This window comes from Pelophylax lessonae, assembly GCF_965119305.1.
Source record: "Pelophylax lessonae genome assembly, chromosome: 2".
Taxonomy (NCBI): Eukaryota; Metazoa; Chordata; class Amphibia; order Anura; family Ranidae; genus Pelophylax; species Pelophylax lessonae.
In genome coordinates, this window is record NC_138769.1 from 569,774,984 (window position 1) to 569,787,688 (window position 12,705).

Consider the following 12,705-nt stretch of genomic DNA (forward strand, 5'->3'; position numbering starts at 1 on the left):
AGACATTTTTTAGAAGAAGACAATAGGGATACTAAGGGACTGACCTTTTATGGGATAGACGTAATAAAGGGTCACTGGAGCGGTGATAATAAAAAGATTAAAGTGTCCCAAAATGAAACAAAATGGATATACCAGCTGGGATCCCTACAGCCTGGGGGGGGGCTATGTATATAGATATGGACCTGAATTGCTTTATTTCTAACTTCTAACCTGCTCATTGTTCATTTACACCTCGGACACCTATTCATGTGTGTCCTGTATTATGACATCTATAATAGCTGAGTTTACTATGCCCTTCGCCCTTATACTGTTATACCTGGACCCTATGTTATATAAAATATTAGAAATAACAGACTAATTTACTACCTCACATTCTGTGTCCGTACCCATATCTTAGGCTTTATTTCCAACCCGCTTACTGTTTATTTATATCTTTGACATTTATTTATATTTTATACCATAGCACATATAATACTGAAAGCATGACAGATTTGTTTGTCTCCTCTCCCTTTGTGTTTGTACCTATACCCTGGGCTGATTTCTATATGGTATTAGTATGGGAGGGCCGATAGGGTTTCTGGGAGAGGTTGGTCCAATCTACCTGCCTTATGTACATGAGTAAGTTCCCCTATGACTAATATAGGTTAATTTTAATTAATATATAAACATCTTTCCTCTATTGTCTTCTCCTCATGAATACACTCTTTTTTTACACATATTTATATATATTTTCAATATTTTTATTTTTAATTTTTATTTTTTACGCATTTAATTTTCTGTATATACATATATATATTTATATATTATACCTGTAATTTTTCCTGTATTTATAACCAAATTGTATTATATACTGAATTTTAAGCTATTATATCTGATTTATTTGTCTTTATTTTTGTATCTATTGGTTTGCAAATATGGCTTTGTGGCCTGTATTTATTGCTATGCAGATTGCTTAACAGAGGCGTTGAGATTTATATTATACTTAAATTGGTAACTGGCCGCTCTGACTATTTTCACCTTTAGGTGCAGTATTGCCGTTGTTTACCATTTAAAAACAGGATATAGTCCGCAAAATATTTAGTATTCTGAGTGGGAATGTCAAGCATTTATATATATCTCAGCACTCATACAGTACTGGTACAATTTAGGCCATTAAAAAATATTATTACCTTTTAATAAGTGATGTCAAGCCAGTAGATATTTTTTCCAAATACTCGGTGGGTAATGCTCTCTGCCCTGCCTCTCCGAGTTCTCTAATCATGCGAATAAGCTCTTCATATATGCCAAAACTGAATTCCAACCTAAAAAAAAGAAAAAACATAAAAAATGAATTGACCCTAAGGGTAAATCATGTTCACTTTCAAAGTGAATTTCACAATAAGGTGAAACAAAAAGAAAATTAATTTTCTCATTCGCACATCTTTGGTGGCTTTGTCCAGTCATAACCGTCTTCTGTTCTTAAATACAAAACTTATAGAGTGCATTTGTGGTATATTAATCCCTCTCAAACCTTTGAAATATATCCTTCATGAGACACAGGAAACACATAAAGACTTTTGAATACACACTGGTACCTTCCCATATTAATGCTGATGAAAAGATTGTCCCAAAACATCAAATAATTATTTTAAAAAACTGATAAAATTCATCTCATGGAGAAAAAAACCCCCACAACGACAGAGAAAGATAGTTACATAGTTGGTAAGGTTGAATAAAGACACCCTCCAGTTCAGGGATCCTCAAACTACGGCCCTCCAGCTGTTGCGGAACTACACATCCCATGAGGCATTGTAAAACTCTGACATTCACAGACATGACTAGGCATGATGGGAATTGTAGTTTCTGAACAACTGGAGGGCCATAGTTTGAAGATCCCTGCTCCAGTTCAACCTGTGTGGGTGTGTGTGTGTGTGTGGGGGGGGGGGGGGGTGTATGTATTATGTTTCTACCATCCCTATATACCTGTATATTGTGTTCGATAAGATGTCTTTCTAAGAGTTTTTTTTAAATTAACAGCATTACCCGCTGAAACCACTGATTGTGGAAGGGAGTTCCTTACCACTCTAACAGTACAAAACCCAGTTTAGGGGTGGAACTGCTTCTCATCCAACTTCATTGAGTGGCCACGTGTCTTGTTAAATGACCTGAGACTGAATAGTTTTCTCCCTATGCTTAAATCACCATTAAGATATTTGTAAATCGCTATCATATCCCCTCTTAGGTATCTCTTCTCTGGGGAGACTACATTTAATGCTTGTAATTGTTCCTGTAATTGTTCCTCATAACTGAGATCCTCCAGCCCACTTATTCGTTTTGTTGCTCTTCTCTGGACTCTACAGTTTCAGCACCTCCCTTCTGAGGACTGGAGACCAAAACTGGACAGCATACTCAAGATGTAAAATTTTATCTCTTGAGTAAATGCCCTTTTTAATGCATGCTAATATTCTACTGGCATGCATATGCAGCTTGGCATTGCATGCTATTTCTAAGCCTGTGATCTACTAGGACCCCTAGATATTTTTACATCCTGAATTTCCCCCCCAGAGGTTCTCCCATAGCGTGTAACCTACATTCATATTTTTAGCACCGAAGTGCCATACTTTACGTTTCCCTACATTGTACCTCATTTGCCATGTGTCTGCCCACCCCTCTATTTTATCAAGGTCTTAAATGTATAAAAATATCGGCGCATATCGGCCGATACCGATATGCATTGGCCAAAATATTGGTATCGGCAACGAAAAACTGATATCGGTCGATCACTACTATACATTCAGATATTAACAGCTATAAAAATCTGTGTTGTTTATGTAAGTTTCTACCGTAGCTGGCCTATTTTCTACGGTACCACACGTTTATATTTGTTTTGCTATATCATACAAAATAAATAAAAAAATCACATGCAAGGAAAACAGACTTTTACTTGCACGTGATTGGGTGAATGAAGTCAGCACAACGTCACCTCATTAATTAAGCTAAGTGAATTTCCTCTTTGCAAAGTAAACTTTCATTGAGTTTAGTGAATGAGGTGAAGTTGACTTCAATTACTCAATCCTGTTCATGCTCAGCGTATGCTGAGTACATTTGGCTATTATGGCAAGAAGTCCTAGTGGCCCCACACGTTCCAATCCTAACCCCTTAATATAACCTAACCCTTGAACATATCTTTCAAATAAACCTTGTACCAACTTTCCTCAAACCTTTTGATAAGTGCAAAATGTTTCTCCCCAAAAAAAAACTATTATGCCAAAAATCATCTGCTTCCAAAACAATGTCTCCCAAACTATCATGGTGAAAACCACTAAATCATTGCTTGACAACTTCCATACATAAATAATGTTCATCCACAGTTCACCCAAGATATACACAAAAGTTATTTAAATATTGTGTTTATCTTGGGTGAAATTTGGGTACATTTTAGGTGAAACATTGATAAATAGTTCCCTAAGAGCTGGTTCACACTAATCCGACTCAAAGTCACCCAGACTTCGGGCAACTTTAAAGTCGCCTGTGCAGAGCAACTTCATCGCGGCTTGCAAACTACTTCTCATAATAGAAGTCAATGCAAGTCGCTCTGACTTCGCCAAAAAATAGTGCAGGAATCTTTTTCTAAGTCGGAGCGACTTGAGTCGCTCCGATTAGAACGGTTCCATTGCACAGCATTGGGAGCTACTTGTCAGGCGACCAAGTCGCCTGACAAGTCGGAATAGTTTGAACCGGCTCTAAGTGTCAGACTGATTTGACCTGTTTTATTGCTAAAGAAAATAATGTAAAAAAAAAAAAAACTGAAAGAAAAACTTTTTTGGTTTTGGCCTGAAAGTCCTCAAAAAAAAAAAAAAAAAATGAAATATTTTATGGTACTTCACAGAAAGGACTGGTTCATTTTTAAATTCTACTTCATGACTTAGTCTTTCCTCACCTGTCCTGCAGGGGCAGCAGATTCTCCTCAAATGAAGCCCCATTCCCAGACAGCTGCTGACGTCTCTTCCAGATGTTGATTATTTTGAGTGCTTGATCCTGAACGTTGATCAGGAATTTGAATGATTCTTCAAATAGCATTACCCACTGCTGCAATTAAAAGCAGATTTTTGTTTCGTGTCATCTTTTCAAACGTTTTTTTTATTAGCAAGTGTAAAAAAAAAAATCATTTCCTGTGGTTTACCTGTTCAGGGGGCAACACATTGATGTACAGAGATGGGAAATGAAATGGAAATGTGATATAAATGAGGAACAATATACCAGAGAATGGCCAGTATTCACTTTCATGTTAATCTTCTGTTATATATCCAAAAAAGGAGAAATGTGGTGAGGACTTGGAGCCATTATAAAGTAATCATAGAACACCTTGACATGCCTCTAATGGTAGAAAGTTAGTATCTGATGCCAAAGGCTTAGATCCTAAGCCCTGTGATAATCTAGTATTATTCCCAATTATAATAATTACTCATGCCAGCCAGTATTTTAGAAAAATCTCTCTAGGGTTAACTTGCATTACTAGAATTCTTTCAGGAATTATGATTGAATTACTCCCAGCCTCTACAGATGAAATGGTGTCTGGTTTACATTTGGTGATAATATAAAAGTGTGTTACAACTGTTTATTTAGTGTTTTTTCTTTAGGAGCTGACAAGGTTGTCATGCAATACTAGCTCATACTAGCACATATGAACCAGAAAACAAAAACCAAAAACATTTCAACGCCAAGTCCATGCATGAAAAAGTGCAGTAAAGTTTTTTGTAAACTACCCCCATATGCTTGTGTAATATCTATTGCCATCAACTGACAAAGGGATTATTTTGCCCTATGAAACCTAAATCTAAACTGTTCACACCCAGTGAAATAACAGTTAAAATAAATGAAAATGGAGGAGCTAAAATATGTGCTCACTACAATGTTTATATCAATTAACACCAAATACCTAGGGTTAATCGCCTTATATAATACCACTGCTCCCCAACGAGTGCATTCATCCAAAATGTTAAAGTTTTACAACATAATACGTTTGAAATGGTTCCAGAGCTTAGTAAATGATGGAGAGGTCTGCGGACTTCCATCATTTAATCACGTGCATGCAAAAATGCTGTTTTTTTTACATTTTCCTTGCACGTGATTGGGTATTCTTTGTAAAGTGAAGCTTTACCTCATTTACTAAGCTCTGGAGCAACTGCACAGTCTATTTGCTTTTAGTAAATCAACCCCAAGGTATTTATACTGCCTCAGCAAGTCAGTCAGCAGTAATCAGGAAGTTATGGCTTAGGATTCCACTGTAAAAGCAAGGTATAAGACCCTGGTGCAGGTATGTGCAGACACTGCTAGGTGCCTGCACTTTATACCTTCATATCAATTCAGGTCCTGGACCTGTACAGACCTTCATAACCTAGAGCCTTGATGGCGAACCTTGGCACCCCAGATGTTTTGGAACTACATTTCCCATGATGCTCAACTACACTGCAGCGTGCATGAGCATCATGGGAAATGTAGTTCCAAAACATCTGGGGTGCCAAGGTTCGCCATCACTGACCTAGAGCAACTTTTACATTTCTGCTTTGGGCCTACTGATACAGCATTACACTTCTCATTACCAAAAAGCGGAATTAAACCCATAAAATTGCTTTGAGGTAGACATTTTTGGTAGAAGAGACATGCAAAGGTTAATTTGTCAAAAAACTTTCTGTAACCTAGCAATTTTTTAAGTCCTCTATACCAGCAGATGCCAACCAGTGGTCCCCAGGGGTTCTGTCGCAAATCAGCATTTTGACGGATGTATACTGCCCAATGTTGTTTTCAGTATTGTATTCAATGCACGCTGACAATCATTATTGTCAGAGCACATTGATACCCAATGACTCTTCTGCAGTTCCGTCTCCAGGGAACTCAGAGGGAGGTGCCAGGAGTAGTGCAGAGAGTGGGAGGTGAAGGAGGGGACTTCCAATGGCAGCACTGATCACAGATTGTGGTAGGGGAGAACTGAGCTCGAGTACATGGCTGGATAAGGTGTGTGTGTGTGTATGAGGGGGGGGGGGGAGAGGGGGCAGAGAGCAGGAGCATTGTGCATATTAGGCATGAAAAATTCTTATTAGTGGTCTGCGGGAGTCACAATTGTGAGTTTAGTGGTCCGTGAGGTCCGAAAGGTTGGCGACCACTGCTCTATACACTGTATAGCACATGCGACATGCAGTATGCACACTTATGTCATTCCCATCGTAAAACAGACCAGGTGCTGGGAACAATGTAACTTCTATGTATGTGAAGATTCTTGGGAACCTGGAAAAAGTGGCAGGTAGATGTAGGTGGCAAGGGACATAGTAAGGAACAGAGCCTGCATTGCACAGTGCTGGAGAAGAGCACCTTTTAAGGCAAGTGTGATAATGTTCAAAAATGCTGTGCATGCTTGCACGGTATAGCAAAAGCCCACCAGGCACACATTAATTTAATACTGCTTTAACTATAACATTACCACTTGCCGACCAGCCGCCATAGTTTTAATGCGGCAGGTCAGCTCTATCCCACAAAACGATGTACATGGACGTCGCTTCGTGGGACTGCTAGTGGGGGCGCACACACGCCGATTGGCCACAAGGGGAGCCAATCAGCGGGGCTGGGGGCCGTAATTGCCACCTGGCACCCGCGATCACTCCCCGTGGGGACAGAACGGCGGTCTGCCGTTGTAAACATGGCAGACTGCTGTTCTGTCAGTTATGAACACAGGGATCCTGTGTTCCTCTTATTTAGGAACTCAGGTCTCTGTGTTCATGCAGCAAGCCCACCCCCCCCCCCACAGATAGAAAGCGCCCCCTAGGGACACACTTAACCCTTTCATCGCCCCTGTTAACCCCTTCACTGCCAGTGTCATTATTACAGTAAAAGTGCATATTTTTAGCACTGATTACTGTAGTAATGTCACTGGTTCCCCCAAAAGTGTCAAAAATGTCAGTTAGGTGTCTGATCTGTCCGCCGCAATGTTGTAGTCCCGCTATAAATTGCTGATCGCCGCCATTACTAGTAAAAAATAAAAAAATAAACATAAAATGACATAAATCTTTCTCCTAGTTTGTAGACGCGATAACATTTGCGCAAACAATCAATATACACTTATTGGGATTTTTCTGACCAAAAATATGTAGCATCTATGTGTCCTCTTGTGCTGCTCCGTGGTTTACCTATAGGGTGCCATGGTTCTCTCCTACAACTCCCAGGTCAGTCACTCTGCGGCAGTTGCCACTTGGAGGTGTTATTTTCAAGCTGCTTTGTAAGTCATGTTCGATTAAGAACACTAGTATGTATAGTATTGTACTCCCCTTTTTTAGGTATTTCTTTAATATATTTTGTAAATATGTTGTTTAGTTTATAGATCTTATGTTGATGGCATCCACTTCTGAAGAAGTGAAGCAACATTTACAAAATGTGTCGAGTTATAGGATTTCTTTTTTTGTTATAGTTTTTCATATACAGTACATGTTTCACACAACCACATTACTAAAACATATCAGTTTGATGTACGCTTTATACTAATGCATGCTAGTTACAACGAGCCAGCTTGGTATCTTAAATAACTTTTATCTGTATAAGATTCTTATTTATGATTTAATACATTTTAATTCCCATGTGCTAATGATTTGTTTTGTGTATGAAAGATCCAATGTGGAAGGACAGACACAATGCTGGGAAAGCATGCCTAAATATTTTCCAGCATGAGATGAGGCTATACATGCAAGTATAGACTTTCCAAGCTTCTTTCTTTGGATAGGCCACAAACCCATCATCATTTTGACCCCCTTTACTTCCTACAAAAGAGAATGATGGTACCTGCTACAAAGGTCTAAACTATACCTGCCAGCACAGCCTAAATCACATTGAGAACTTCTGTAATAGATCTGCTAGCACAGGTATAAAATGCAAGTCAGGTCATGCTGAATTACTATAAAGACCTGGTGCCCAACTTGGAGGTTGAGGTACCCACTGTGTGGTCCTTGGGCTCCAGCATCCAACATTGTGTTTTCCCTACCTAGGTGTTTACTTAGATCTGATTAATGTGTGACCTGGAACGATTGCACACTCTGCATGTGGACTTGGGTAGCCTCTATAACTTGAACCTACACTCTGAAGGGATTCAGGTGGCCTGGAGTGTCCTTGCATCTATAGATCTACAGTATGAGATGCAAGAGTTCCTACTGGAGGTACTCTTTAATGTGTTGACAAAAAATTAGTTCTGAGCATTTTTTTTTTTTTAGCTTCAGGGGACAGCCATGTCATCCAAGCTATGCAATTCTTTTTATGTCTGACATTGAAAGTACCTTAGTGCACACACATCGATTGTATCTCAGCAATGTATTGATATTGCTATTATACAAAGACTATGCATTTATTATTTTGTACGGCTTTCAGGAGGAACTAGCATCATTTCACTCTTATTTGAATTCCTCTACAGTTTCTTTCTTCCCGGATAGCAGTATTTCCTTGATGTTGAAATTAGCCAGCACAATGGGTGCCTGTTAACTGATGTATTTCGTAAGGCAACAGAAATAGCTATCTAATGGCTGACAGTTTTCATCCAAAAAAAAGGGACTCCTGTGCAGGCAGTTTATTTGTGCAAGATGTATAAAGCAAGTTCAGGGGAACACGTTAAAAATAGAATTTACGAAAAGGCAACTACTTTTTTTTTTTATCAAAGAACTGACCTAGGAATACATTGGAAGAGGCAGCAAAAAAAAAGGAGGTCTTGTAAAAATGTGTTGAAATTTAAACCTAAGAGGCACACTGATAATATTCCTGTTGCTTTAATTTACCTGTCCAGTAATTGCTCTAAAAATCCACACAATTAATTTGTTTATGTTGAGTTTACTGACTGGTCTAACAGATCTCCACTAGGTAACTGGCTCATAATATTTCCACCTCCGAAAGACATGTTCTCATGCGGTCACTGTGAACTGTGTCATTTTGTAATGAAGGGTGATCATTTTATTCACCAATGCACAGGCAAATAAATCCCTACTAAAAGATCTTACAGTTTGTGATATTTGGGGTTTGTGATCACTAGCCAGTCTTAATTTTCTCCAAAAGACAAACATAGCATCTTATATTCAGAATAAACAGAAACAGTCCATAAATGCTGGTACAAAGTAAAGCCTCGGCTCACCGCCAGCATAGATTTTTCCCACGGCAGAATTTTTAAGTTCCTGCCTATTTTCAAGGTCCAGAAAAGGTTCAAGCAGCCAACAGCACAGTGGGGTAGATTTAATAGAATTGGAGAGTGCAAAATCTGTTGCAGCTAAGCAAAGAAATCAATCAGCTGCCAATTTTTTTTTGTCAAGCCTTAAAGGCTAAGTTCACCTTTGTTCACTTTTTATTTTTCTAAATGCCAGCTCCCCTGTGCACCAATATAGCATTAATGTACTTATTTTGCAAAATAAAACATCTCATACTTGCCAACTGTCCTGTTTTTGCCGGGACAGTCCCTGTAAATAGGAGCCTGTCCCAGGTAATTTACATTGTCCCGGCAAGCGTCCGTTAAAGAGGCTGCCCGTAAATGCCCGTTACGGGCAGCCGGTGTCCTTAAAAAAAAATGGTTGCAGGCTGACATCGTAACTGTGCATGCGCTGTTCCGATGCCTGCCGGGCTAGGGAAAGCTCGCACAAGCTCAGCCGGGTGGGCACATGCGCAGTTACGTAATGGTGCCACCTGGCGCCACTTTTAAATCTAAGGCACTCGTTCTTGGCAGCGCCTCGCCGGCACCGGCCGCCACAGCAGAGCAGAGAAGGACCCTTGGAGAGTGAAGACACATTCACAGACATGAAGGTAGGTAGGATGAAAGCAACAATCTTATGTGCAAAAATATCTGGTAACATGACATGTTAATAAAGTGTCAAATGTGCTCAGGTGTGAGCATACAAAAAATGTAATATGTAAATATAAATAAAGTGCAAAGTGTAAATAAGTACGATAAAACCTAATTATACCAGATAGTATAATCATACTTTTTTACACCTTTACATTTTTTGTATGGTCACACTTGACACTTTAGAATTTCAGGGAATTGTGATGAGAATTTTAAACTTTAGGCAGAAGTAGTGCAGCTGAATGGGAAAATTATTCCAACTCTGCTACTTTGGCCTTAAGCTTGAAATTCCTTTTTCAATTTCCGGTAATTCTCTCTTTATTGAGTAGCCCCTATAATTTGATGATAAGTAGGCAGAGATTAATAATGCATAGTGGGCGGAGCTTCAGGGAAGTGGGTGTGGTAAGTAATTGATAGCTGTGCTGCAAAGTGTCCCTGGAATTTTTTTTCAAATGTTGGCAACTATGACATCTTTATATTAATTCTATACCGGCTTACCTCACTCTCTTCATAGCTGTTTAAACACACTGCTTGATTACTTCTGCCTTACTTCCTGGTCAGACTTAGGTCATGAGTTGACCAGCTGAGGGTAGATTATGCAGGGTGTATGCTAATGAAATCAGCTGGTCAATTACTTCCTGTGTCATGACCTAAAGTCTTATCAGAAAATAAGACAGAAGTAATTGAGCAGTGTGTTTATGAAGTGAGTGAGGTAAGCTGGTATAGAATTAATGGAAAACTGTTTTATTTTTCCAAAATAATTACATTAATGCTATATTGGTACATAGGGGAGCTGGAATTTAGGGGAAAAAAAGGTGAATTCAGCCTTTAATTGAACAAGCTGACGTTAGAAGCTAATTGGCTACCATGCACAGCTACACCAAATTTTGCACTCCCCAGTTTTAGTAAATCAACTCCACTGTCGAGTTCCACAAAATCTCTCTTCAACGCTTGTCAACTATATCCTGCCTTTTTAACCACTTAAGCCCTGGAAGATTTTACCCCCTTCCTGACCAGGGCCTATTTTGCGATTCGGCACTGCGTGACTTTAACGGACAATTGCGCGGTCGTGCAACGCTGTACCCAAATGAAATTGACGTCCTTTTTTTCCCACAAACAGAGCTTTCTTTTGGTGGTATTTGATCACCTGTGCGATTTTTTGATCATGCGCTATAAACAAAAAAAGAGCGACAATTTTGCAAAAATAACAATATTTTTCACATTTTTTTATACGAAATTCCCAAAACAAAATATAAAAATCTAAATTTTTTTAAATTTTAGGCCAATTTGTTTTGTGCTACATATGTTTGGTAAAAAAAATCGCAATAAGCGTATTTTGATTGGTTTGCACAAAAGTTATTGCGTTTACTAACTAAGGGGAAGATTTTTTGTCATTTGTATTGTTTTTTTTTTTTAACTAGTAATGGCGGCGATCTGCGATTTTTTTTGCGGGACTGCGACATTGCGGTGGACAGATCGGACCCTTGACTGACATACTTTGCCCACACCCTCGTCTCAGAAGTCTGCATCAGAGAAGAGAGCAGAACTCCTCCTACAGATCCTGCATCTCTCTGTGCAGCCACAACACCACCTTGTCTCTGCCTCCCCTGGTCTCAGCATTCAGCAGACTCTGGAAGCTGACTCCATCCCTCTTCTGGTCTTCCTCCAGACCTTACAGTTCTTCACAGATCCACCCGCATCTTCTTCCTGGCAGTAGCACAAGATAAGGGGGGTGCATTGTGATGCAAGGAAGGGTGGGTGACTCTTGACTTGATGGTGTGGGGCTCTTGACATCTCATGTAAGGTTGTAAGGATGGCGTAGGGTGCTCTGGACATCCAATCTTACAAATATAATTTAGAATGGGATTGGTGCAGCGCTAACACAATTGAATCCACAGTCCATACAAATGTTCAAATGGATCAAATACAAAAGTGCAGTAAACAAAAGTTCATCAGAGAGTGCTCCAATAAAGAAGGGAAACTGTCCACCACTTCAAACTTGGAAAAAGCCCCGAGTGCAGGAACCGCCACCAAGATAATAAATGGCCTCTTACCAAATTGCAATGACCCCCATTACAAGGATCAAAGACAGCCTGTGTGATCAAATCAGTGCCCAGATCGACATGTATCGATTCCCAGTGTTCCCTCAGCAGCTCCGACCGGAACAAGTGAACATAAGGAAAAGAGGGACAACTCCAATAGTGAAGTACGTTCACAGGTTTATTCAGTAAAAGCAGAGTGGCAACTCACGTTTGCATGAAGAAATCACAGCATGTCTCGGAGCTATACTCTCAGAACCTTTGTTTCCAACCAATAAAATGGCCGCCGTGTCTCCTTGCTGGCCTCAGCACGATGAACCGCAGGCTCCTCCTCCGACCGGTTTCATCAACACATCAACACGGTCGGAGGAGGAGCCTGCGGTTCATCGTGCTGAGGCCAGCAAGGAGACACGGCGGCCATTTTATTGGTTGGAAACAAAGGTTCTGAGAGTATAGCTCCGAGACATGCTGTGATTTCTTCATGCAAACGTGAGTTGCCACTCTGCTTTTACTGAATAAACCTGTGAACGTACTTCACTATTGGAGTTGTCCCTCTTTTCCTTATGTTCACTTGTTCCGGTCGGAGCTGCTGAGGGAACACTGGGAATCGATACATGTCGATCTGGGCACTGATTTGATCACACAGGCTGTCTTTGATCCTTGTAATGGGGGTCATTGCAATTTGGTAAGAGGCCATTTATTATCTTGGTGGCGGTTCCTGCACTCGGGGCTTTTTCCAAGTTTGAAGTGGTGGACAGTTTCCCTTCTTTATTGGAGCACTCTCTGATGAACTTTTGTTTACTGCACTTTTGTATTTGATCCATTTGAACA

The 12,705-nt window shown here is 39.9% G+C and overlaps 1 protein-coding gene across 1 annotated transcript in view; it reads right to left on the reverse strand.

Moving 5' to 3' along the window:
* STAT6 (signal transducer and activator of transcription 6) overlaps window positions 1-12,705 on the reverse strand; it is a 357,207-nt gene that overhangs the window by 83,626 nt on the left and 260,876 nt on the right. Inside the window, exons 7-8 of the mRNA XM_082248146.1 lie at window positions 3,920-4,068; window positions 1,170-1,301 (exon numbers count right to left, since the gene is read on the reverse strand). Of these exons, the coding sequence (XP_082104272.1) occupies window positions 1,170-1,301; window positions 3,920-4,068 (281 nt within the window). The remainder of the gene's footprint in view (window positions 1-1,169; window positions 1,302-3,919; window positions 4,069-12,705) is intronic.